At 45.9% G+C, this 25127-nt stretch overlaps 1 protein-coding gene across 1 annotated transcript in view; it reads left to right on the forward strand.

The window, feature by feature from the left end:
• Window positions 1-25127, forward strand: part of MCM4 (minichromosome maintenance complex component 4) — an 84073-nt gene that overhangs the window by 56496 nt on the left and 2450 nt on the right. The window contains exon 16 of the mRNA XM_069220134.1: window positions 11070-11203. Within this exon, the coding sequence (XP_069076235.1) occupies window positions 11070-11203 (134 nt within the window). The remainder of the gene's footprint in view (window positions 1-11069; window positions 11204-25127) is intronic.

Raw genomic sequence — 25127 nt, forward strand, 5'->3', positions numbered from 1 at the left:
ATTCGTTAATAGAGTGCTCAAATCACACAAATCATATCATACAAACCCTCTTCAAACTAGGGTTCACCGTCAATTTCACAAAATCCAAAATTCTGCCACGCAAGGTACAACAATACCTGGGAGCCATAATAGACACATCAAAAGGAGTAGCCACTCCAAGTCCACAAAGAATTCAAAATTTCAACACCATCATACAACGCATGTATCCAACACAAAAGATACAAGCAAAGATGGTATTACAACTCCTAGGCATGATGTCATCATGCATAGCCATTGTCCCAAACGCAAGACTGCACATGAGGCCCTTACAACAATGCCTAGCATCACAGTGGTCTCAAGCACAGGGTCACCTTCTAGATCTGGTGTTAATAGACCGCCAAACTTACCTCTCGCTTCTGTGGTGGAACAACATAAATTTAAACAAGGGGCGGCCTTTCCAAGACCCAGTGCCACAATACGTAATAACAACAGATGCTTCCATGACAGGGTGGGGAGCACACCTCGATCAACACAGCATACAAGGACAATGGAACGTACATCAAACAAAACTGCATATCAATCACCTAGAACTTCTTGCAGTTTTTCAAGCACTAAAAGCTTTCCAACCAATAATAGTTCACAAATACATTCTCGTCAAAACAGACAACATGACAACAATGTATTATCTAAACAAGCAGGGAGGGACGCACTCCACGCAGTTAAGCCTGTTAGCACAAAAAATTTGGCATTGGGCAATTCACAACCAAATTCGCCTAATTGCACAGTTTATACCAGGGATACAAAATCAACTCGCAGACAATCTCTCTCGAGATCACCAACAGGTCCACGAATGGGAAATTCACCCCCAAATACTGAACACTTATTTCAAACTCTGGGGAACACCTCAGATAGACTTGTTTGCGACAAGGGAGAACGCAAAATGCCAAAACTTCGCATCCAGATACCCACACAAACAATCCCAAGGCAATGCCCTATGGATGAACTGGTCAGGGATATTTGCTTACGCTTTTCCTCCTCTCCCTCTCCTTCCTTACCTGGTAAACAAACTCAGTCAAAGCAAACTCAAACTCATATTGATAGCACCAACTTGGGCAAGGCAACCCTGGTACACAACGCTGCTAGACCTATCAGTGGTACCCTGCATCAAATTGCCCAACAGGCCAGATCTGTTGACACAGCACAACCAAAAGATCAGACACCCAGATCCAGCATCGCTGAATCTAGCAATCTGGCTCCTGAAATCCTAGAATTCGGGCACTTACAACTTACCCAAGAATGTATGGAAGTCATAAAACAAGCAAGAAGGCCATCCACCAGGCACTGCTATGCAAGTAAATGGAAGAGGTTTGTTTGCTACTGCCATATTAATCAAATACAACCATTACACACAACTCCAGAACACGTAGTGGGTTACTTGCTTCACTTACAAAAATCTAACCTAGCTTTCTCTTCCATTAAGATTCACCTTGCAGCAATATCTGCATACCTGCAGACTACCTATTCAACTTCCCTATATAAAATACCAGTCATTAAAGCATTCATGGAGGGCCTTAGGAGAATTATACCACCAAGAACACCACCTGTTCCTTCATGGAACCTAAATGTTGTCCTAACTAGACTTATGGGTCCACCTTTTGAACCCATGCACTCCTGCGACATACAGTTCCTAACCTGGAAGGTGGCATTTCTCATCGCCATTACTTCCCTGAGAAGAGTAAGCGAGATTCAGGCGTTTACTATACAGGAACCTTTTATACAACTACACAAAAATAAAGTCGTCCTAAGGACCAATCCTAAATTTTTGCCAAAGGTTATTTCACCGTTCCATCTAAATCAAACAGTGGAACTTCCGGTGTTCTTTCCACAGCCAGATACCGTAGCTGAAAGGGCACTACATACATTAGATGTCAAAAGAGCATTAATGTATTACATTGACAGAACAAAGAACATCAGAAAGACTAAACAACTCTTTATTGCATTTCAAAAACCTCATGCAGGAAACCCAATTTCAAAACAAGGTATAGCCAGATGGATAGTTAAATGCATCCAAATCTGCTACCTTAAAGCTAAACGACAGCTGCCCATTACACCAAGGGCACACTCAACCAGAAAGAAAGGTGCTACCATGGCCTTTCTAGGAAACATCCCAATGCAAGAAATATGTAAGGCAGCCACATGGTCTACGCCTCACACATTCACCAAGCACTACTGTGTAGACGTGTTATCCGCACAACAAGCCACAGTAGGTCAAGCCGTATTAAGGACATTATTTCAGACTACTTCCACTCCTACAGGCTGATCCACCGCTTTTGGGGAAATAACTGCTTACTAGTCTATTGCAGAACATGCGTATCTACAGCGACAGATGCCATCGAACTGAAAATGTCACTTACCCAGTGTACATCTGTTCGTGGCATCAGTCGCAGTAGATTCGCATGTGCCCACCCGCCTCCCCGGGAGCCTGTAGCAGTTTGGAAGTTACCTTCAATTATTTATATATGTATCATCTCAACCTTAAATAAGTGCATACTTAGTCACTCCATTGCATGGGCACTATTACTACAATTCAACTCCTACCTCACCCTCTGCGGGGAAAAACAATCGAAGATGGAGTCGACGCCCATGCGCAATGGAGACAAAAGGAGGAGTCACTCGGTCCCGTGACTCGAAAGACTTCTTCGAAGAAAAACAACTTGTAACACTCCGGCCCAACACCAGATGGCGAGCTATTGCAGAACATGCGAATCTACTGCGACTGATGCCACGAACAGATGTACACTGGGTAAGTGACATTTTCATTAAATCTGCCATGCTAATTCCAATAGAATACCACTTTCACCACCCCACCACCAGAGTTGATGGCTAACACAATTCCCCACACAAGACAGTCACTGAGGATTAATGAGAGAAATTGACTAGAAGGGTCACCCAAGCATACGACGAGGGTTCAAACAGTTAGTGTAATAAGGATGTTAAATTGGCCTGAATTATGGTCCTAATTGCACTAATGAGAGATTAATGAAACATACAAGTTCGATGGCATCTGTCGCTGTAGATACACATGGTCTGCATAGCTCGCCATCTGGTGTTGGGTCGGAGTGTTACAAGTTGTTTTTCTTCGAAGAAGTGTTTTCGAGTCACTGGACCGAGTGACTCCTCCTTCTGTGCTCATTGCGCATGGGCGTCGACTCCATCTTCGATTGTTTTCTTTCCGCCATCGGGTTCGGACGTGTTCCTGTCGCTCCGAGTTTCGGAACGGAAAGATAGCTGAAAACTGAAGATTTTCGACGGTATCGTTGCGATCCGGTTCGAGATAAACACATACGACAACGCATTGAACATCGGAGCGCTTCGGTGCCCTTCAGGGTAGATTTCGGCACACCGTCGGGGCCTAGTCGGCCCGACCGCGTGGAGAACAACGCCGATGGAACGGACCCCGTTTCGATTCTGCCCTGAATGCCACAACAAATATCCCTATACGGACCAACACTCGGTCTGTAACCTGTGCCTGTCACCCGAGCACAGCGAAGAATCCTGTGAGGCCTGTCGGGCGTTCCGGTCCCGAAAAACTCTGCGCGACCGTCGAGCGAGAAGACTGCAGATGGCGTCCACGCCAAAGGAGCATCGACAGTTCGAGACAGAAGAGGAACAGGAGGAATCCTTTTCCATCCAGGATTCAGACTCCGACGAACTCGACAATACAAAAACTGTGAGTAAGACGTCGAGATCAGAAATTAAAAAAGGCAAAAAGGCCCAGGGGACGCCACTGCCAACCGGCCATGGCTCAACCCAAATTCGCGGTGACCAACAATCTGCACCGAAAAAGGCCCATTCAGTGTCGAGATCGTCCGACTGCGGTCGAGACACCGGCACGCAGCCTCCTCGGGACCGAGAGAGTGCTAAAGAGAAGCATCGACACAGAGTTCGGTGTCGACACGGATCGACGCCGAGACAGTGGCGCCGAAGACCATAGAGGCCAAGATTTTTCGGCACAAAAGAAGAGGAAGGTTATCTCGGAGCCGAAAAAACAAACAACAGGGTTTTCGGAGCCGAAAAAAGCACCAACAGACCCAATTTCAGGCTCCTATACTGAAGAACTTTCTATGTCTTCACAAATGAAAAGACACAGATTCGAACAGGAACTGCAATCCACTGAAGTGGATCACACGCAAAAGCGTATCTTTATTCAGCAGGGGACAGGGAAGATCAGTACCCTTCCACCTGTCAAAAGAAAGAGAACACTTCAGTTTGTAGCACGAGAGGCTCCTCAGCAACAAACAGCAAAGACGGTAACACCTCCTCCCTCGCCTCCACCTGTAACTCCGGCTTCGCCAACTTACACCCCGTCACATTCGCCCGCTCACACCGCCATGAGCCACGACGACCAAGATCAAGACGCGTGGGACTTGTACGATGCACCAGTGTCTGATAACAGCCCAGACACATACCCAACTAGGCCATCACCACCTGAGGACAGCACAGCCTATTCACAAGTGGTGGCTAGAGCAGCTCAGTTCCATAATGTGGAACTACACTCTGAACAAGTAGAGGATGACTTTTTATTAACACCCTCTCCTCCACCCACAGCTCCTACCAAAGCCTGCCTATGCTCCCAGGCATGCTACGCCATGCAAAGGAGATCTTCAAGGAGCCAGTTAAGAGTAGGGCAGTAACGCCTAGAGTGGACAAAAAGTATAAGGCGCCTCCTACGGACCCTGTATTCATCACCTCTCAGCTGCCACCAGATTCTGTGGTGGTAGGGGCTGCCAGAAAACGGGCAAATTCACACACTTCTGGGGATGCACCTCCCCCAGATAAAGAAAGCAGAAAGTTCGATGCAGCCGGGAAGAGGGTCGCTGTCCAGGCAGCAAACCAGTGGCGCATCGCGAACTCACAAGCGCTGCTAGCGCGATACGACAGAGCCCACTGGGATGAGATGCAGCATCTCATTGAACATCTCCCAAAAGATCTACAAAAAAAGAGCAAAACAGGTTGTTGAAGAGGGTCAAAACATTTCCAACAATCAAATACGCTCCTCTATGGATGCAGCAGACACAGCCGCAAGGACCATTAATACGTCGGTTACCATCCGTAGGCACGCATGGCTCAGAACGTCTGGATTCAAGCCAGAAATTCAGCAGGCAGTACTTAACATGCCAGTAAACGAAAAACTTCTGTTCGGTCCGGAGGTCGACACAGCCATAGAAAAGCTCAAAAAGGACACTGACACTGCCAAGGCCATGGGCGCACTCTACTCCCCGCAGAGCAGAGGATCTTATACCACCTTCCGCAAAACACCTTTTAGAGGAGGGTTTCGGGGTCAGGCCACACAAGCCAGTACCTCACAGTCCGCACCGTCCACCTACCAGGGACAGTACAGGGGAGGTTTTCGGGGCCAGTATAGAGGAGGGCAATTCCCTAGGAATAGAGGAAGATTTCAAAGCCCCAAAACCACTACCAACAAGCAGTGACTCACACGTCACTCACCCCCCCCACACAACACCAGTGGGGGGGAAGGATAGGTCAATATTACGAAGCATGGGAGGAAATAACTACAGACACATGGGTCCTAGCAATTATCCAACATGGTTATTGCATAGAATTCCTGCAATTCCCTCCAGACATACCACCAAAATCACAAAATTTATCAAAACACCATTCACAGCTTCTAGAGATAGAAGTTCAAGCACTACTGCAAAAAAATGCAATAGAATTAGTACCAAGCACACAAATAAACACAAGAGTTTATTCACTGTACTTCTTGATACCAAAAAAGGACAAAACACTGAGACCAATTCTAGACCTCAGAGTAGTAAACACATTCATCAAATCAGACCACTTTCACATGGTCACACTTCAAGAAGTGTTACCATTGCTCAAAAAACACAACTACATGACAACCCTAGACCTCAAAGACGCATATTTCCATATACCAATACATCAATCACACAGAAAATATCTAAGGTTTGTATTCAAAGGAATACATTACCAATTCAAAGTATTGCCTTTCGGTTTAACAACCGCTCCAAGGGTATTCACAAAATGCCTAGCAGTAGTCGCTGCACACATCAGAAGGCAGCAAATACATGTATTCCCGTATCTAGACGACTGGCTAATCAAAACCAGTTCGCTCACACAATGCTCAAACCACACAAATCAAGTCATACAAACCCTCTACAAACTAGGGTTCACCGTCAACTTTGCAAAATCCAACATTCAGCCAAGCAAAGTACAGCAATATCTAGGAGCCATAATAGACACGACAAAAGGAGTAGCAACGCCAACTCCACAAAGAATTCACAATTTCAACAGTCATTCAACACATGTCTCCAAATCAGACAATACAAGCAAGAACAATACTACAGCTCCTAGGCATGATGTCCTCATGCATAGCCATTGTCCCAAACGCAAGACTGCACATGAGGCCCTACCAACAATGCCTAGCCTCACAGTGGTCTCAAGCACAGGGTCACCTTCTAGATCTGGTGTTAATAGACCGCCAAACTTACCTCTCGCTTCTATGGTGGAACAGTATAAATTTAAACAAAGGGCGGCCTTTCCAAGACCCAGTGCCACAGTACGTAATAACAACAGATGCTTCCATGACAGGGTGGGGAGCACATCTCAATCAACACAACATAAGAGGACAATGGAACATACATCAAACAAAACTGCATATAAATCATCTAGAATTATTAGCAGTTTTTCAAGCACTAAAAGCTTTCCAACCAATCATAACCCACAAATACATCCTTGTCAAAACAGACAACATGACAACGATGTATTATCTAAACAAACAAGGAGGAACACATTCAACGCAGTTAAGCTTATTAGCTCAAAACATATGGAAGTGGGCAATCCACCATCAAATTCGCCTCATAGCACAGTTTATTCCAGGGATCCAGAATCAACTGGCAGACAATCTCTCGAGATCACCAGCAAGTCCACGAATGGGAAATCCACCCACAAATTCTGAACACCTACTTCACACTCTGGGGAACACCTCAAATAGACTTATTTGCAACAAAAGAGAACGCAAAATGCCAAAACTTCGCGTCCAGATACCCACACAAGCAATCCCAAGGCAATGCCCTATGGATGAACTGGTCAGGAATATTTGCTTACGCTTTTCCTCCTCTCCCTCTCCTCCCTTATCTAGTAAACAAATTGAGTCAAAACAAACTCAAACTCATTTTAATAGCACCAACGTGGGCAAGACAACCCTGGTACACAACACTGCTAGATCTTTCTGTAGTACCCCACATCAAACTGCCGAACAAACCAGATCTGTTAACGCAACACAACCAACAGATCAGACACCCAGACCCAGCATCGCTGAATCTAGCAATCTGGCTCCTGAAATCCTAGAATTCGGACACTTACAACTTAGCCAAGAGTGTATGGAGGTCATAAAGCAGGCCAGAAGGCCATCCACTAGACACTGCTACGCAAGTAAGTGGAAAAGATTTGTTTGTTACTGCCATCATAATCCGATACAACCACTAGACGCCACTCCAAAACATATAGTAAATTACTTGCTCCATTTACAAAAAGCAAAGCTAGCCTTCTCTTCTATTAAAATACACCTTGCAGCAATATCTGCATACCTGCAGACTACCTATTCAACTTCCTTGTATAGGATACCTGTCATCAAAGCATTCATAGAAGGTCTTAAAAGAATTATACCACCAAGAACACCACCTGTTCCTTCATGGAACCTAAACGTGGTCCTAACAAGACTCATGGGCCCACCTTTCGAACCCATGCACTCTTGCGGAATACAATTCCTAACCTGGAAAGTTGCCTTTCTCATCGCCATTACATCTCTGAGAAGAGTAAGTGAAATTCAAGCGTTCACAACACAGGAACCTTTTATACAAATACATAAAAATAAGGTCGTCCTACGACCTAATCCAAAATTTTTACCAAAAGTTATTTCACCGTTCCATCTAAATCAAACGGTAGAACTACCAGTTTTTTTCCCACAGCCAGATTCTGTGGCTGAAAGAGCACTACATACATTAGATGTCAAAAGAGCATTAATGTACTACATTGACAGAACAAAGAACATCAGAAAGACTAAACAGCTATTTATTGCATTCCAAAAACCTCATGCAGGTAACCCAATATCAAAACAAGGTATAGCCAGATGGATTGTTAAATGCATCCAAATCTGCTACCTTAAAGCAAAAAGACAACTGCCCATTACTCCCAGGGCACATTCAACAAGGAAAAAAGGTGCTTCAATGGCCTTTTTAGGAAACATCCCAATGCATGAAATATGTAAGGCAGCCACATGGTCTACGCCTCACACATTCACCAAACACTACTGTATAGATGTGCTATCCGCACAACAAGCTGCAGTAGGTCAAGCTGTATTAAGAACTCTATTTCAGACAACTTCTACTCCTACAGGCTAAACCACCGCTTATGGGGAAATAACTGCTTACTAGTCTATGCAGACCATGTGTATTTACAGCGACAGATGCCATCGAACTGAAAATGTCACTTACCCAGTGTACATCTGTTCGTGGCATCAGTCGCTGAGATTCACATGGGCCCACCCACCTCCCCGGAAGCCTGTAGCAGTTCAGAAGTTACCTTCAATTTTGTACATTTGTATATATATTATTTAAACCTTTAATAGGTACATACTTACACATTTCATTGCGCAGGCACTATTACTATAGTACAACTTCTACCTCACCCTCTGCGGGGAAAACAATCGAAGATGGAGTCGACGCCCATGCGCAATGAGCACAGAAGGAGGAGTCACTCGGTCCAGTGACTCAAACACTTCTTCGAAGAAAAACAACTTGTAACACTCCGACCCAACACCAGATGGCGAGCTATGCAGACCATGTGAATCTCAGCGACTGATGCCACGAACAGATGTACACTGAGTAAGTGACATTTTCATTATCATACAAGTCCAATAAAAACCTTTTATCAGAAATAAATATTAGGCATTAGACCTAATACCCAGAACAGCCTCTAGAGGACACCACAAAGAAAATAACATTTGAAAGAAACATGGTTATGTTACCTTATAGTTAGCCCCTAGATGGCATAACCACATAAAAAGAAAATGTCTGAAAGTCTTGCAGTGTAACATATATTTAGCCGTTGGAGAGCATAGTGCAGTACACGTTTTTAAAGCTATCAGGTCTACTGCAATGATATTACAAATAAGACCCTTAAAACACAAACTACTCTCAGCTGTAAAACAAAGGTCCAAGCCATGAGAGGTTAACAACACTGAATGGAGGGAGTGGTTGTTATTTTGGGGTCCCCACTAACCTAGTGTTGGGACCCAGAGAACGTCTCGACAGAGGAGGTTGTGGTGAACGTTTTGAAGGTGATTACATTGCCCTAGGACTACCACAGGCTGAGTTGTGAGCCAAACCAAAAATCTTTTCTGAAATAATCCCATGCAAAGCATTATAGGACAACTAAGTGCAACATCTATTGTAGTATGTTGACTCTAATGCTCAGAACAGCCCCTAGAGGACTCAACAATAAAAATCATTTGTCAGTAACATGGTCATGTAACCATATAATTAGGCCCTAGAGGGCATAACTACATGAAAGTACAATGGCACAAAGTAATGTAGTGCAACCATATATTTAGCTCCAGAGGACATAGTGCCTTACACATTTTCAGCCCTTGCTGGTGTACTGCAATACTAGGCCTTTAAAACACAAACTACTGTCAGCTGTAAAACAAAAATACCGTTCATGAGAGGATAAGGACACAATGATGGGTGGAGATGGTTATTTTTAGGGTCCCCACTAACCTAGTGTGGGGGACCCAGAGATGAGCTAAACCGTGTCATGCTGAACGTTTTGGTGGTGGTCCCATTGCCCTAGGAGCACCACAGGTTGCACTAGGAGCAAAACTATTTTGAAAGAATGCATAGCATTATAGGGCAACTTTTCCCAGAGTGTAGTGAATATTGTGGTATTGGCTCTCCCGCTGTGCAGGGAAAGCCAATTACTTAATTTTTTTTATTTTAAGTAAACCATTTATCAATTAAGTATTTTTGGGAAACCTATGGAGCGTGAAGGGGAGAGCCAATAGAAATGACTCTGATTAGGTAACTGTGAAAAATGCGCTCCAATACCGCCGATGGAGTTTGTGCTTTGAGAGCTGTGAAACATGAAGGGGGAGACAAAAGAAGAGTTCACCCATGCTGAAGTATATCGTCAATTGCGCAATTATCCATGTAACGGGGTCAGTCTGCAAGGCTGTAATAAAACCGCCCATAGCCGGGACAAACAAAGCAATTATCAATCATATTAAGGGATTTTTGAAAGGCAAGTCCACAAACGAATGCAAGTGATGGGCGTCAGGCGGACCCACAATACTTAAAACAGGTCAAAGCACTTGCGCGCTCGGCCTAAAAGGTGGTGGATGGAATGCTTGAATTAATCCTAGTTACTGGTAATCACTCTTGGCCGCATCCTAGTTCATCACTATCTTGCACACCAATGCCACCTCAGTTTGGACCCAGCCATATACAAATCAGGTTTGACCATGCTCCATTGAGAAGTACAGTCCGAGCTGCCAGGCCCTCCCTTAACTGAAACACGTGACATTCCTGCCGGTGAATACATTTTATATACATGAAGAGCTTGCACAGTTTTTTTTGGAAAATTTGTTGTGCTTTGTTGGGTCACGGTACTCGGATAATATACAGTGATGAGGCCAACACGGCTAGTCGTCTATTGATGCCAGTCCCATAACAGGACCTTTAAATATGGTCCTAATTTCTAGTTACAATTTGCGGCTCCCCTTTGATTCATAGAAGACTTCTGTTGGGGCTACTGTTATAGGGGGGGGGGGGGGGGGCAATAAAAAAATAAAAATAGCAGCTGAAGGATTGTGATTATCTGGGTTAGAGTTTTGAGAAAGTGAGTCTGACATGCTTTATGTGTAATGAGCAGCTTGCAATCATGCTGATTAGCCGGTCATGTAAATGGCATCACACACACGTTTTGATACCTTCTATTAGTAACATGCCTTAAATCCTTTCCACTTGTGTTTGTAACTTCATTTTTTCCTGTAGGGATGAGTGCAACCGCCCGCAAGCGCAAAGAGGAACTAGCCCAGGCTTTGAAGAAGCTTATCCAGTCAAAGGGCAAAACTCCGGCTATGAAATACCAAATGCTCTTTGAGGATCTCCGGGCCCAGTCTGATATGGTAAGTGGTGTTGCACCTAGTGTCTTATATGTATTGGGTGCTTGGTCCTAAAGCATAGGTCTTTAGGAAGGTTGGAGAGGTTTGTCATTTCAAGGAACTCCTGTAGATGCTAGTTCTACTAATACCATAGAACTAGTAAAAATACACTATGCATTCTGCGACATGCACATACAGTGCTTTCAAGGGAAATACGCAAACAGTGGTAATTACACTTTAGAGTATATTTGCTCCAGAGAAGTGTACGTATTGCAACAGTGCGCACTCTGACTTTCAAATTAAAGAAGTGCATGTACACAGTACCGGACAATACCTGTCTATTGTAGAGCACTGCGTATAGCAGGACTCGTCCCTTTATACAACACAATATTCCCTTGGCAGACACAGATTGTCAGTGCAGAAGCCTGGGTTTACCTTGTGTTGGCCTTTTATGGTGAAGCATTTTTGTGTGGCTGCTTGGGCACTTCCCGCTTTGCGAGGTACAAAGACAATTGTAGTTGAAGTGTTCCTGTACCTGTTAGAAACGGCCCTTTCTGCAGGGTAATACCCAAACTTTTTGCCTTTCTCCTATTTTTCTGACCCTTTTTGTTGGCTTTAGGACTCTGGGCACTTTACCACTGCTAATCAGTGTTTAAAGTGCATGTGCTCTCTTCCCCTACAACTTGGTATAATTGGTTTACACCTGTTTGGCTTATTTGATTTACCTGGAAGTCCCTTGTAAAGAGCTTACCATATATGCTGGGCCTGTAAATTAAATGCTACTAGTGGGCCTGCAGTGCAGATGTAGCCTTTCAAACATGTCTTCGGCTTGCCACGGCAGGACCTGCATGTACAGTTTACTCCCCCATTGCCTTGGCAAGTCAAACTACTTGCCAAGGCCTAAACTCCCTTTTCGCTACACGTCACCCCTAAGGTAGGTCCTAGCTAGCCCTATGAGCAGGCTGTTGTGTATATATAAAAGGTAGGACATATGTTATGTAGTACATGTACTAGTAGTGACAGCCTATTTAGTTTCTCACTGCTGTGAGTGCTGCTCCTCTCATAGGACTGCATTGGAAATGCCCTGGCATATGTCCAAGTTGTATCTTCTTATCTATGAGGAATGGCCTGGGCATGTTTAGTATGTTTGGAATGGTAGTGAAAAATCCTGCTGATTGGTGTAGGTGTATTTTTCTTATTACCACTATAGAAATGTCACTTTTTGAAAGTGAGCATTTTTCTGTGCTTATGACTCTGGTGGTTTGCAGCTTGACTCCAATCCACTTCTAGGGCAGAGTGACAGCGGAGCTTTGTGCCTGCTTGTCAAACAGCCAGTACACAGGGAGGGTGTAGGTGTAACAGGATTACATCTCCATACGGAATGGTCTTCCTGGGCTGGCAGGGGTAGAGTCAGGGCGCACATGCATATGTAAAGGCTGTGCCCTGGCCTCACAGTGGACTTGTTTACCCCCTACTGATGTATGGGGTCAATGCTGGTGGAGAAAATGGACAGTTCGATGGCATCTGTCGCTGTAGATACGCATGTTCTGCAATAGCTCGCCATCTGGTGTTGGGCCGGAGTGTTACAAGTTGTTTTTCTTCGAAGAAGTCTTTCGAGTCACGGGACCGAGGGACTCCTCCTTTTGTCTCCATTGCGCATGGGCGTCGACTCCATCTTCGATTGTTTTTTTTCCGCCATCGGGTTCGGACGTGTTCCTGTCGCTCCGAGTTTCGGAACGGAAAATTTGCTAATTTCGGAAGATTTTCGTCGGTTTTGTTGCGTTCAGGATCGGCGTACTTAGATTCCACACCGCATCGAAGATCGAAGAGCTCCGTTGACCTTCGGGGTAGTTTTTTCGATCCTCCGTCGGGGCCTGGTCGGCCCGACCGCGTGCTGAAGAACGCCGATGGAACGGACCCCGTTCCGTTTCTGCCCCAAATGCCACAATAAATACCCCTACACAGACCAACACTTGGTCTGCAACCTGTGCCTGTCACCTGAGCACAGCGAAGACACCTGCGAGGCCTGTCGTGCGTTCCGGTCCCGAAAAACACTCCGAGACCGTCGAGCCAGAAGACTTCAAATGGCGTCCGCACCGACAGCCCAACGGGAGTTCGAGGAACAGGAAGAAGAAGGTACCTTCTCGATCCAAGACTCAGACTCCGAAGGATTCGACGACACACAAAACCGTGAGTAAGACGTCGAAAACCACACAAAGAAACATTTACAAGGCCCAGGGGACGCCACTGCCACCAGGCCATGGCTCGACCCATAAATTCGGTGACCGACCGTCGGCACCGAAAAAGGCCCAAACAGTGCCGAGATCGTCCGACTCCGGTCGAGACACCGGCACGCAGCCTTCTCGGGACCGAGAAAGTGCTGGAGACAAGCCTCGACACCGAGATGCCGGTGTGGACACGGCTCGACGCCGAGACAGCGGCACCGAAACAGATAGACGCCGAGAGGTTTCGACCCCGAAAAGGAAAAAAGTCACCTCGGAGCCGAAAAAACACGCAGACAAAGTTTCGATGCCGAAACAAACTGCAAGCGACCCAGCTTCAGGCTCTTATACAGAAGAGCACTCGCTAACCTCCCAAATGCAAAAGCATAGGTTTGAGGAAGAGCTACAAGCAACTGATGTGGACCATACGCAAAAGCGTATCTTCATTCAGCAGGGGACAGGAAAAATAAGCACCCTTCCCCCCATTAGGAGAAAGAGAAGGTTGGAGTTCCAGACGGAACAAGCACCACAACCAAAAGTGGTGAAAAGAGTTACACCACCACCCTCTCCTCCGCCCGTGATTAACGTTTCACCAGCACAAACTCCATCACACTCCCCAGCTCACACCACCATGAGCCAGGGTGACCAAGATCAGGACGCATGGGACCTATACGACGCCCCAGTGTCAGATAACAGCCCGGAGGCATACCCTACAAAGCCATCTCCACCAGAAGACAGCACCGCGTACTCTCAGGTGGTGGCTAGAGCAGCACAATTTCACAACGTAAGCCTCCACTCTGAACAGGTCGAGGATGATTTCTTGTTCAACACACTCTCCTCCACCCACAGCTCATACCAAAGCTTGCCTATGCTCCCTGGTATGCTCCGGCACGCAAAAGACATATTTAAGGAGCCGGTCAAAAGTAGGGCAATCACACCAAGGGTGGAAAAAAAGTATAAGCCGCCTCCTACGGACCCGGTTTTCATCACTACACAGCTGCCACCAGACTCTGTTGTTGTAGGAGCAGCTAGAAAAAGGGCCAACTCTCACACATCTGGAGATGCACCACCCCCAGATAAAGAAAGCCGCAAGTTCGATGCAGCTGGTAAAAGAGTCGCAGCACAAGCTGCAAACCAGTGGCGCATCGCGAACTCCCAGGCACTACTTGCGCGCTATGACAGAGCCCACTGGGACGAGATGCAACATCTCATTGAACATCTGCCCAAGGACTTCCAAAATAGGGCAAAACAAGTGGTTGAGGAGGGACAGACCATCTCCAACAACCAGATACGTTCCTCCATGGACGCTGCAGATACAGCTGCACGGACAATTAATACATCTGTAACTATCAGAAGGCATGCATGGCTCCGAACGTCTGGATTTAAACCAGAGATTCAACAAGCAGTTCTCAATATGCCTTTTAATGAAAAAGAACTGTTCGGTCCAGAAGTGGACACAGCGATTGAGAAACTCAAAAAAGATACGGACACTGCCAAAGCCATGGGCGCACTCTACTCCCCGCAGAGCAGAGGCAATTACAGCACATTCCGTAAAACGCCCTTTCGAGGGGGGTTTCGGGGTCAAAGCACACAAGCCAGCACCTCACAAGCAACACCGTCCAGTTACCAGGGACAGTATAGAGGAGGTTTTCGGGGACAATATAGAGGAGGGCAATTCCCTAGAAACAGAGGGAGATTTCAAAGCCCCAAAACCCCTACTACTAAACAATGACTCACATGTCACTCACCCCCTCCACACAACACCAGTGGGGGGAAGAATAGGTCATTATTACAAAGCATGGGAGGAAATCACTACAGACACTTGGGTTCTAGCAATTATCCAACATGGTTATTGCATAGAATTTCTACAATTCCCTCCAAACATACCACCAAAAGCACAAAATTTAACAACACACCATTCCAATCTCCTGGAGATAGAAGTGCAGGCACTATTGCAAAAGAATGCAATCGAATTAGTGCCAAACACACAAATAAACACAGGAGTTTACTCACTGTACTTTCTGATACCAAAGAAGGACAAAACGCTGAGACCAATCCTAGACCTCAGAGTAGTGAAATCAGACCACTTCCACATGGTCACACTACAAGAAGTATTGCCATTGCTAAAACTACACGACTACATGGCAACTTTAGACCTCAAGGATGCTTATTTCCATATACCAATACACCCATCGCACAGGAAATACCTAAGGTTTGTATTCAAAGGAATACATTACCAATTCAAGGTACTGCCTTTCGGATTAACAACCGCACCAAGAGTCTTTACCAAATGTCTAGCGGTAGTCGCTGCACACATAAGAAGGCAGCAAATACATGTGTTCCCATATTTGGACGACTGGCTAATCAAGGCCCATTCGTTCATACAGTGCTCAAATCACACAAATCAGATCATACAAACCCTCTTCAAACTCGGGTTCACCGTCAACTTTACAAAATCCAACATTCTGCCGCGCAAGGTACAACAATACCTAGGAGCCATAATAGACACATCAAAAGGAGTAGCCACTCCAAGTCCACAAAGAGTTCTAAATTTCAACACCATCATACAACGCATGTATTCAACACAAAAGATACAGGCAAAGATGGTATTACAACTCCTAGGCATGATGTCATCATGCATAGCCATTGTCCCAAACGCAAGACTGCACATGAGGCCCTTACAACAATGCCTAGCATCACAGTGGTCTCAAGCACAGGGTCACCTTCTAGATCTGGTGTTAATAGACCGCCAAACTTACCTCTCGCTTCTGTGGTGGAACAACATAAATTTAAACAAGGGGCGGCCTTTCCAAGACCCAGTGCCACAATACGTAATTACAACAGATGCTTCCATGACAGGGTGGGGAGCACACCTCGATCAACACAGCATACAAGGACAATGGAACGTACATCAAACAAAACTGCATATCAATCACCTAGAACTTCTAGCAGTTTTTCAAGCACTAAAAGCTTTCCAACCAATAATAGTTCACAAATACATTCTCGTCAAAACAGACAACATGACAACAATGTATTATCTAAACAAGCAGGGAGGGACGCACTCCACGCAGTTAAGCCTGCTAGCACAGAAAATTTGGCATTGGGCAATTCACAACCAAATTCGCCTGATTGCACAGTTTATACCAGGGATCCAAAATCAACTCGCAGACAATCTCTCTCGAGATCACCAACAGGTCCACGAATGGGAAATTCACCCCCAAATTCTGAACACTTATTTCAAACTCTGGGGAACACCTCAGATAGACTTGTTTGCGACAAGGGAGAACGCAAAATGCCAAAACTTCGCATCCAGATACCCACACAAACAATCCCAAGGCAATGCCCTATGGATGAACTGGTCAGGGATATTTGCTTACGCTTTTCCTCCTCTCCCTCTCCTTCCTTACCTGGTAAACAAACTCAGTCAAAGCAAACTCAAACTCATATTGATAGCACCAACTTGGGCAAGGCAACCCTGGTACACAACGCTGCTAGACCTATCAGTGGTACCCTGCATCAAATTGCCCAACAGGCCAGATCTGTTGACACAGCACAACCAAAAGATCAGACACCCAGATCCAGCATCGCTGAATCTAGCAATCTGGCTCCTGAAATCCTAGAATTCGGGCACTTACAACTTACACAAGAATGTATGGAAGTCATAAAACAAGCCAGAAGGCCATCCCCCAGGCACTGCTATGCAAGTAAATGGAAGAGGTTTGTTTGCTACTGCCATATTAATCAAATACAACCATTACACACAACTCCAGAACATGTAGTGGGTTACTTGCTTCACTTACAAAAATCTAACCTAGCTTTTTCTTCCATTAAGATTCACCTTGCAGCAATATCTGCATACCTGCAGACTACCTATTCAACTTCCCTATATAAGATACCAGTCATTAAAGCATTCATGGAGGGCCTTAGGAGAATTATACCACCAAGAACACTACCTGTTCCTTCATGGAACCTAAATGTTGTCCTAACTAGACTTATGGGTCCACCTTTTGAACCCATGCACTCCTGCGAAATACAGTTCCTAACCTGGAAGGTGGCATTTCTCATCGCCATTACTTCCCTAAGAAGAGTAAGCGAGATTCAGGCGTTTACAATACAGGAACCTTTTATACAACTACACAAAAATAAAGTCGTCCTAAGGACCAATCCTAAATTTTTGCCAAAGGTTATTTCACCGTTCCATCTAAATCAAACAGTGGAACTTCCAGTGTTCTTTCCACAGCCAGATACCGTAGCTGAAAGGGCACTACATACATTAGATGTCAAAAGAGCATTGATGTATTACATTGACAGAACAAAAAACATCAGAAAGACTAAACAACTCTTTATTGCCTTTCAAAAACCTCACGCAGGAAACCCAATTTCAAAACAAGGTATAGCCAGATGGATAGTTAAATGCATCCAAATCTGCTACCTTAAAGCTAAACGACAGCTGCCCATTACACCAAGGGCACACTCAACCAGAAAGAAAGGTGCTACCATGGCCTTTCTTGGAAACATCCCAATGCAAGAAATATGTAAGGCAGCCACATGGTCTACGCCTCACACATTCACCAAGCACTACTGTGTAGACGTGTTATCCGCACAACAAGCCACAGTAGGTCAAGCCGTATTAAGGACATTATTTCAGACTACTTCCACTCCTACAGGCTGATCCACCGCTTTTGGGGAAATAACTGCTTACTAGTCTATGCAGAACATGCGTATCTACAGCGACAGATGCCATCGAACTGAAAATGTCACTTACCCAGTGTACATCTGTTCGTGGCATCAGTCGCAGTAGATTCGCATGTGCCCACCCGCCTCCCCGGGAGCCTGTAGCAGTTTGGAAGTTACCTTCAATTATTTATATATGTATCATCTCAACCTTAAATAGGTGCATACTTAGTCACTCCATTGCATGGGCACTATTACTACAATTCAACTCCTACCTCACCCTCTGCGGGGAAAAACAATCGAAGATGGAGTCGACGCCCATGCGCAATGGAGACAAAAGGAGGAGTCACTCGGTCCCGTGACTCGAAAGACTTCTTCGAAGAAAAACAACTTGTAACACTCCGGCCCAACACCAGATGGCGAGCTATTGCAGAACATGCGAATCTACTGCGACTGATGCCACGAACAGATGTACACTGGGTAAGTGACATTTTCATTTCTGGGACCGGTTAGTGCTGGTTGGAACCCTCTCTCCCTTCCCCCCACCCCCGCCCCTCTTTTTGGAAACTGCACAAAAAGACTATAATTACAGGGGGGCTATCCTCTACATGGAGAGATCACTACTGGACCCAGAAGAGACCCTGCCAGTAGTACAGGTTGCTGTCAACATGATTGCACCTTCGCTGACTGTTCCCAGAAATTGCCTGCCCTGTGGCCTGCTGACCTTTGCCCGGCATCAACTTTCCAACGATTGCCAAGAGTGACTACAGGGCTTTGTGGCAAGGAGTGTCCCACCAAGAACCACGATCTGAAAAGGACTGACCAGCTGTGCCTGGTAGTCTCCTGGGACCACGGAAACTCACCCAGCCAACCAGCACATAGATCTAATTTCCCTCTGCCTACCCAGTGAGCCGAGACTCTGTGGCAAGTAAAACTCTGCCTCCATTGCAGCCCCCACTCCCGCTGACTGAGTTACCCGAGTAACTCCCCAAGAGATCACCACTGGACTGGAGGGTGCAGCAGCACGGAGGTGCTGCATGCTGGCCACCAGGAGACTGAGGGTTGCAGGAGTGCTGTGGGCCAGAGTATCCGCGGTGCCTTGTCGAGCACCACGAAGCGCAACCTCACCCTGCTGGTGAGAGTGCCCTCAGGGCTCGGACTCACTCTGGACTGTTGGCGTGCTGAACCTGGACGCCCACCTACACCAGGAAAGCTGCTCCTGTCCTCGATAAGCGGACTCCATCGGAGTGAGTCATTCCCATCGCCCGTCACTCACCGGGACCGGTGTCTGGGAGATAAGCTTGACACAAGGAACCTTTGTCCCCCACCTGTACTCCTTCATCCGTATTAGTATGTTCGATGGCATCTGTCGCTGTAGATACGCATGTTTTGCATAGCTCGCCATCTGGTGTTGGGTCGGAGTGTTACAAGTTGTTTTTCTTCGAAGAAGTCTTTCGAGTCACGGGACCGAGTGACTCCTCCTTTTGTCTCCATTGCGCATGGGCGTCGACTCCATCTTCGATTGTTTTTTTTCCGCCATCGGGTTCGGACGTGTTCCTGTCGCTCCGAGTTTCGGAACGGAAAAACAGCTAAATTTTTGAAGATTTTCGTCGGTATTGTTGCGTTCGGGATCGGCGTAGTTAGAATCAACACCACATCGAAGATCGAAGAGCTCCGGAGCCCTTCGGGGTAGTTTTCGATCCCCCGTCGGGGCCTGCTCGGCCCGACCGCGTGTAGAAGAACGCCAATGGAACGGACCCCGTTCCGTTTCTGTCCCAAATGCCACAAAAAATACCCCTATTCAGACCAACACTTGGTCTGTAACCTGTGCCTGTCACCTGAGCACAGTGAAGACACTTGCGAGGCCTGTCGTGCGTTCCGGTCCCGAAAAACACTCCGAGACCGTCGAGCCAGAAGACTTCAAATGGCGTCCACGCCGACAGCGCACCGAGAGTTCGAGGTACAGGAAGAGGAAGAAACCTTTTCGATACACGAATCGGACTCTGAGGAATTCGACGATCCACGAACCGTGAGTAAGACGTCAAACCACTCATAAGAAGATTGTCAAGGCCCAGGGGACGCCACTGCCACCAGGCCATGGCTCCACCCATAAATTCGGTGACCGACCGTCGGCACCGAAAAAGGCCCAATCAGTGCCGAGACCGTCCGACTCCGGTCGAGACACCGGCACGCAGCCTTCTCGGGACCGAGAAAGTGCTGGAGACATACATCGACACCGAGATAGCGGTGTAGACACTGCTCGACGCCGAGACAGCGGCACCGATGAAGATCGACGCCAAAATGTTTCGACTCCGAAAAAGAAAAAAGTCACCTCGGAGCCGAAAAAAGATGCAGACAGGGTTTCGGTGCCAAAACAACCTGCAACCGACCCAGTTTCACGCTCTTATACAGAAGAGCAATCAATGACCTCCCAAATGCGAAAGCATAGGTTTGAGGAAGACCTGCAATCCACCGATGTAGACCATACGCAGAAACGTATTTTTATACAGCAGGGGACAGGAAAGATAAGCACCCTTCCCCCTATTAGGAGAAAGAGAAGACTGGAATTTCAAACTGACCAAACACCACAAACAAAAATGGTGAAAAGGGTTACTCCGCCACCCTCTCCTCCACCTATAATTCACGTCTCACCAGCACAAACTCCATCACATTCCCCGGCTCACACCTCCATGAGCCAAGGTGACCAGGATCAGGACGCATGGGACTTATACAACGCCCCTGTGTCGGATAACAGTCCGGAGGCATACCCTACAAAGCCATCACCACCAGAAGACAGTACTGCATATTCTCAGGTGGTGGCTAGAGCAGCACAATTCCACAATGTAAGCCTCCACTCGGAACAAGTCGAGGATGACTTTCTATTCAACACCCTCTCCGCCACCCACAGCTCCTACCAAAGCCTGCCTATGCTCCCTGGTATGCTTCAGCACGCAAAAGACATCTTTAAGGAGCCGGTCAAAAGTAGGGCAATCACACCAAGGGTGGGAAAAAAGTATAAAGCGCCTCCTACAGACCCTATTTTCATAACTTCACAGCTGCCACCAGATTCTGTCGTTGTAGGAGCAACTAGGAAGAGGGCCAACTCCCACACATCTGGGGGATGCACCACCCCCAGATAAGGAAAGCCACAAGTTCGATGCAGCTGGAAAGAGTCGCAGCACAAGCTGCAAACCAGTGGCGCATCGCTAACTCACAGGCACTTCTTGCGCGCTATGACAGAGCCCATTGGGATGAGATGCAACATCTCATTGAACATCTACCCAAAGACCTACAAAAGAGGGCAAAGCAAGTGGTTGAGGAAGGACAGAACATTTCAAACAACCAGATACGCTCCTCCATGGACGCAGCTGCAAGAACAATAAATACATCTGTGACCATCAGAAGGCATGCATGGCTACGAACGTCTGGGTTTAAACCAGAGATTCAGCAGGCAGTTCTCAATATGCCATTCAACGAAAAAGAACTGTTCGGTCCAGAAGTGGACACGGCGATTGAGAAACTTAAAAAGGACACGGACACTGCTAAAGCCATGGGCGCACTCTACTCCCCGCAGAGCAGAGGAAATTACAGCACCTTCCGCAAAACACCCTTTAGAGGGGGGTTTCGGGGTCAGGCCACACAAGCCAGCACCTCACAGGCAACACCATCCAGTTACCAGGGACAGTACAGGGGAGGCTTTCGGGGCCAATATAGAGGAGGGCAATTCCCTAGGAATAGGGGAAAATTTCAAAGCCCCAAAACCCCTACAACTAAGCAGTGACTCACATGTCACTCACCCCCTCCACACAACACCAGTGGGGGGGAGAATAGGTCATTATTACAAAGCATGGGAGGAAATCACTACAGACACTTGGGTTCTAGCAATTATCCAAAATGGTTATTGCATAGAATTTCTACAATTCCCTCCAAACATACCACCAAGAGCACAAAATTTATCAAAACATCATTCCGAGCTCCTGGAGATAGAAGTTCAAGCACTATTGCAAAAGAACGCGATTGAGTTAGTACCAAACACACAAATAAACACAGGAGTTTATTCACTGTACTTCTTAATACCAAAGAAGGACAAAACGCTAAGACCAATCCTAGACCTAAGAATACTAAACACATACATCAAATCAGACCACTTTCACATGGTCACACTACAAGAAGTGTTACCATTGCTGAAACTACACGACTACATGACAACATTAGACCTCAAAGACGCGTATTTCCATATACCAATACATCCATCGCACAGGAAATACCTAAGGTTTGTATTCAAAGGAATACACTACCAATTCAAGGTACTGCCTTTCGGTTTAACAACCGCACCTAGAGTCTTTACCAAATGTCTAGCAGTAGTCGCTGCACACATCAGAAGGCAGCAAATACATGTATTCCCGTATCTAGACGACTGGCTAATCAAGACCCATTTGTTAATAACGTGCTCACACCACACAAATCAAATCATACAAACCCTCTACAAACTAGGGTTCACAGTCAACTTCGCAAAATCCAACATTCTGCCGCGCAAGGTACAACAATACCTAGGAGCCATAATAAACACAATAGGAGTAGCCACTCCAAGTCCACAAAGAATTCAAAATTTCAACAACATCATACAACGCATGTATCCAACACAAAAAATACAAGCAAAGATGATATTACAACTCCTAGGCATGATGTCTTCATGCATAGCCATTGTCCCAAACGCAAGACTGCACATGAGGCCCTTACAACAGTGCCTAGCATCACAGTGGTCACAAGCACAGGGTCACCTTACAGATCTGGTGTTAATAGACCGCCAAACTTACCTCTCGCTTCTATGGTGAAACAATATAAATTTAAACAAAGGGCGGCCTTTACAAGACCCAGTGCCACAATACGTAATAACAGATGCTTCCATGACAGGGTGGGGAGCACACCTCGATCAACACAGCATACAAGGACAATGGAACGTACATCAAACAAAACTGCATATAAATCACCTAGAACTGCTAGCAGTTTTTCAAGCACTAAAGGCTTTTCAACCAATAACAGTTCACAAATACATTCTCGTCAAAACAGACAACATGACAACAATGTATTATCTAAACAAACAAGGGGGGACGCACTCAACGCAATTGAGCCTGCTGGCACAAAAGATATGGCGTTGGGCAATTCACAACCAAATTCGCCTAATAGCACAGTTTATCCCTGGAATTCAGAATCAACTCGCAGACAATCTCTCTCGATCACCAACAGGTCCACGAATGGTAAATTCACCCCCAAATTCTGAACACTTACTTCACGCTCTGGGGAACACCTCAAATAGACTTGTTTGCGACAAAAGAGAACGCAAAATGCCAAAACTTCGCATCCAGATACCCACACAGCCAGTCCCACGGCAATGCCCTATGGATCAACTGGTCAGGGATATTTACCTACGCTTTTCCTCCTCTCCCTCTCCTTCCTTATCTGGTAAACAAACTCAGTCAAAACAAACTCAAACTCATATTAATAGCACCAACTTGGGCAAGGCAACCCTGGTACACAACGCTGCTAGACCTATCAGTAGTACCCCAAATCAAACTACCCAACAGGCCGGATCTGTTAACACAACACAACCAAACGATCAGACACCCAGATCCAGCATCGCTGAATCTAGCAATCTGGCTCCTGAAATCCTAGAATTCGGACACTTACAACTTACCCAAGAATGTATGGAAGTCATAAAGCAAGCCAGAAGGCCATCCACCAGGCACTGCTATGCCAGTAAATGGAAGAGGTTTGTTTGCTACTGCCATATTAATCAAATCCAACCATTACACGCAACCCCAAAACATGTAGTGGGTTACTTGCTTCACTTACAAAAATCTAACCTAGCTTTCTCTTCCATTAAAATACACCTTGCAGCAATATCTGCATACCTGCAGCCTACCTATTCAACTTCCCTATATAGGATACCAGTCATTAAAGCATTCATGGAGGGCCTTAAAAGAATTATTCCACCAAGAACACCACCTGTTCCTTCATGGAACCTGAATGTTGTCTTAACTAGACTTATGGGTCCACCTTTTGAACCCATGCACTCCTGTGAAATACAGTTCCTAACATGGAAGGTTGCATTTCTCATCGCCATTACCTCTCTAAGAAGAGTAAGCGAGATTCAGGCGTTTACAATACAAGAACCTTTTATACAACTACACAAAAATAAGGTCATCCTAAGGACTAATCCTAAATTTCTACCAAAAGTTATTTCACCATTCCATCTAAATCAAACAGTGGAACTTCCAGTGTTCTTCCCACAGCCAGATTCCGTAGCTGAGAGGGCACTACATACTTTAGATGTCAAAAGAGCATTAATGTATTACATTGACAGAACAAAGAGCATCAGGAAAACTAAACAGCTATTTATTGCATTCCAAAAACCTCATGCAGGAAACCCAATATCAAAACAAGGTATAGCCAGGTGGATAGTTAAATGCATCCAAATCTGCTACCTTAAAGCTAAACGACAACTGCCCATTACACCAAGGGCACACTCAACCAGAAAGAAAGGTGCTACCATGGCCTTTCTAGGAAACATCCCAATGCAAGAAATATGTAAGGCAGCCACATGGTCTACGCCTCACACATTCACCAAGCACTACTGTGTAGACGTGTTATCCGCACAACAAGCCACAGTAGGTCAAGCCGTATTAAGAACATTGTTTCAGACTACTCCCACTCCTACAGGCTGAGCCACCGCTTTGGGGAGATAACTGCTTACTAGTCTATGCAAAACATGCGTATCTACAGCGACAGATGCCATCGAACTGAAAATGTCACTTACCCAGTGTACATCTGTTCGTGGCATCAGTCGCTGTAGATTCGCATGTGCCCACCCGCCTCCCCGGGAGCCTGTAGCAGTTCGGAAGGTACCTTCAACTATTTGTATATATATTATTTTAACCTTAAATAGGTACATACTTAGTCACTCCATTGCATGGCCACTATTACTACAATACAACTCCTACCTCACCCTCTGCGGGGAAAAACAATCGAAGATGGAGTCGACGCCCATGCGC

The sequence above is a fragment of the Pleurodeles waltl genome, chromosome 2_2 (genome assembly GCF_031143425.1).
Source record: "Pleurodeles waltl isolate 20211129_DDA chromosome 2_2, aPleWal1.hap1.20221129, whole genome shotgun sequence".
Taxonomy (NCBI): domain Eukaryota; kingdom Metazoa; phylum Chordata; class Amphibia; order Caudata; family Salamandridae; genus Pleurodeles; species Pleurodeles waltl.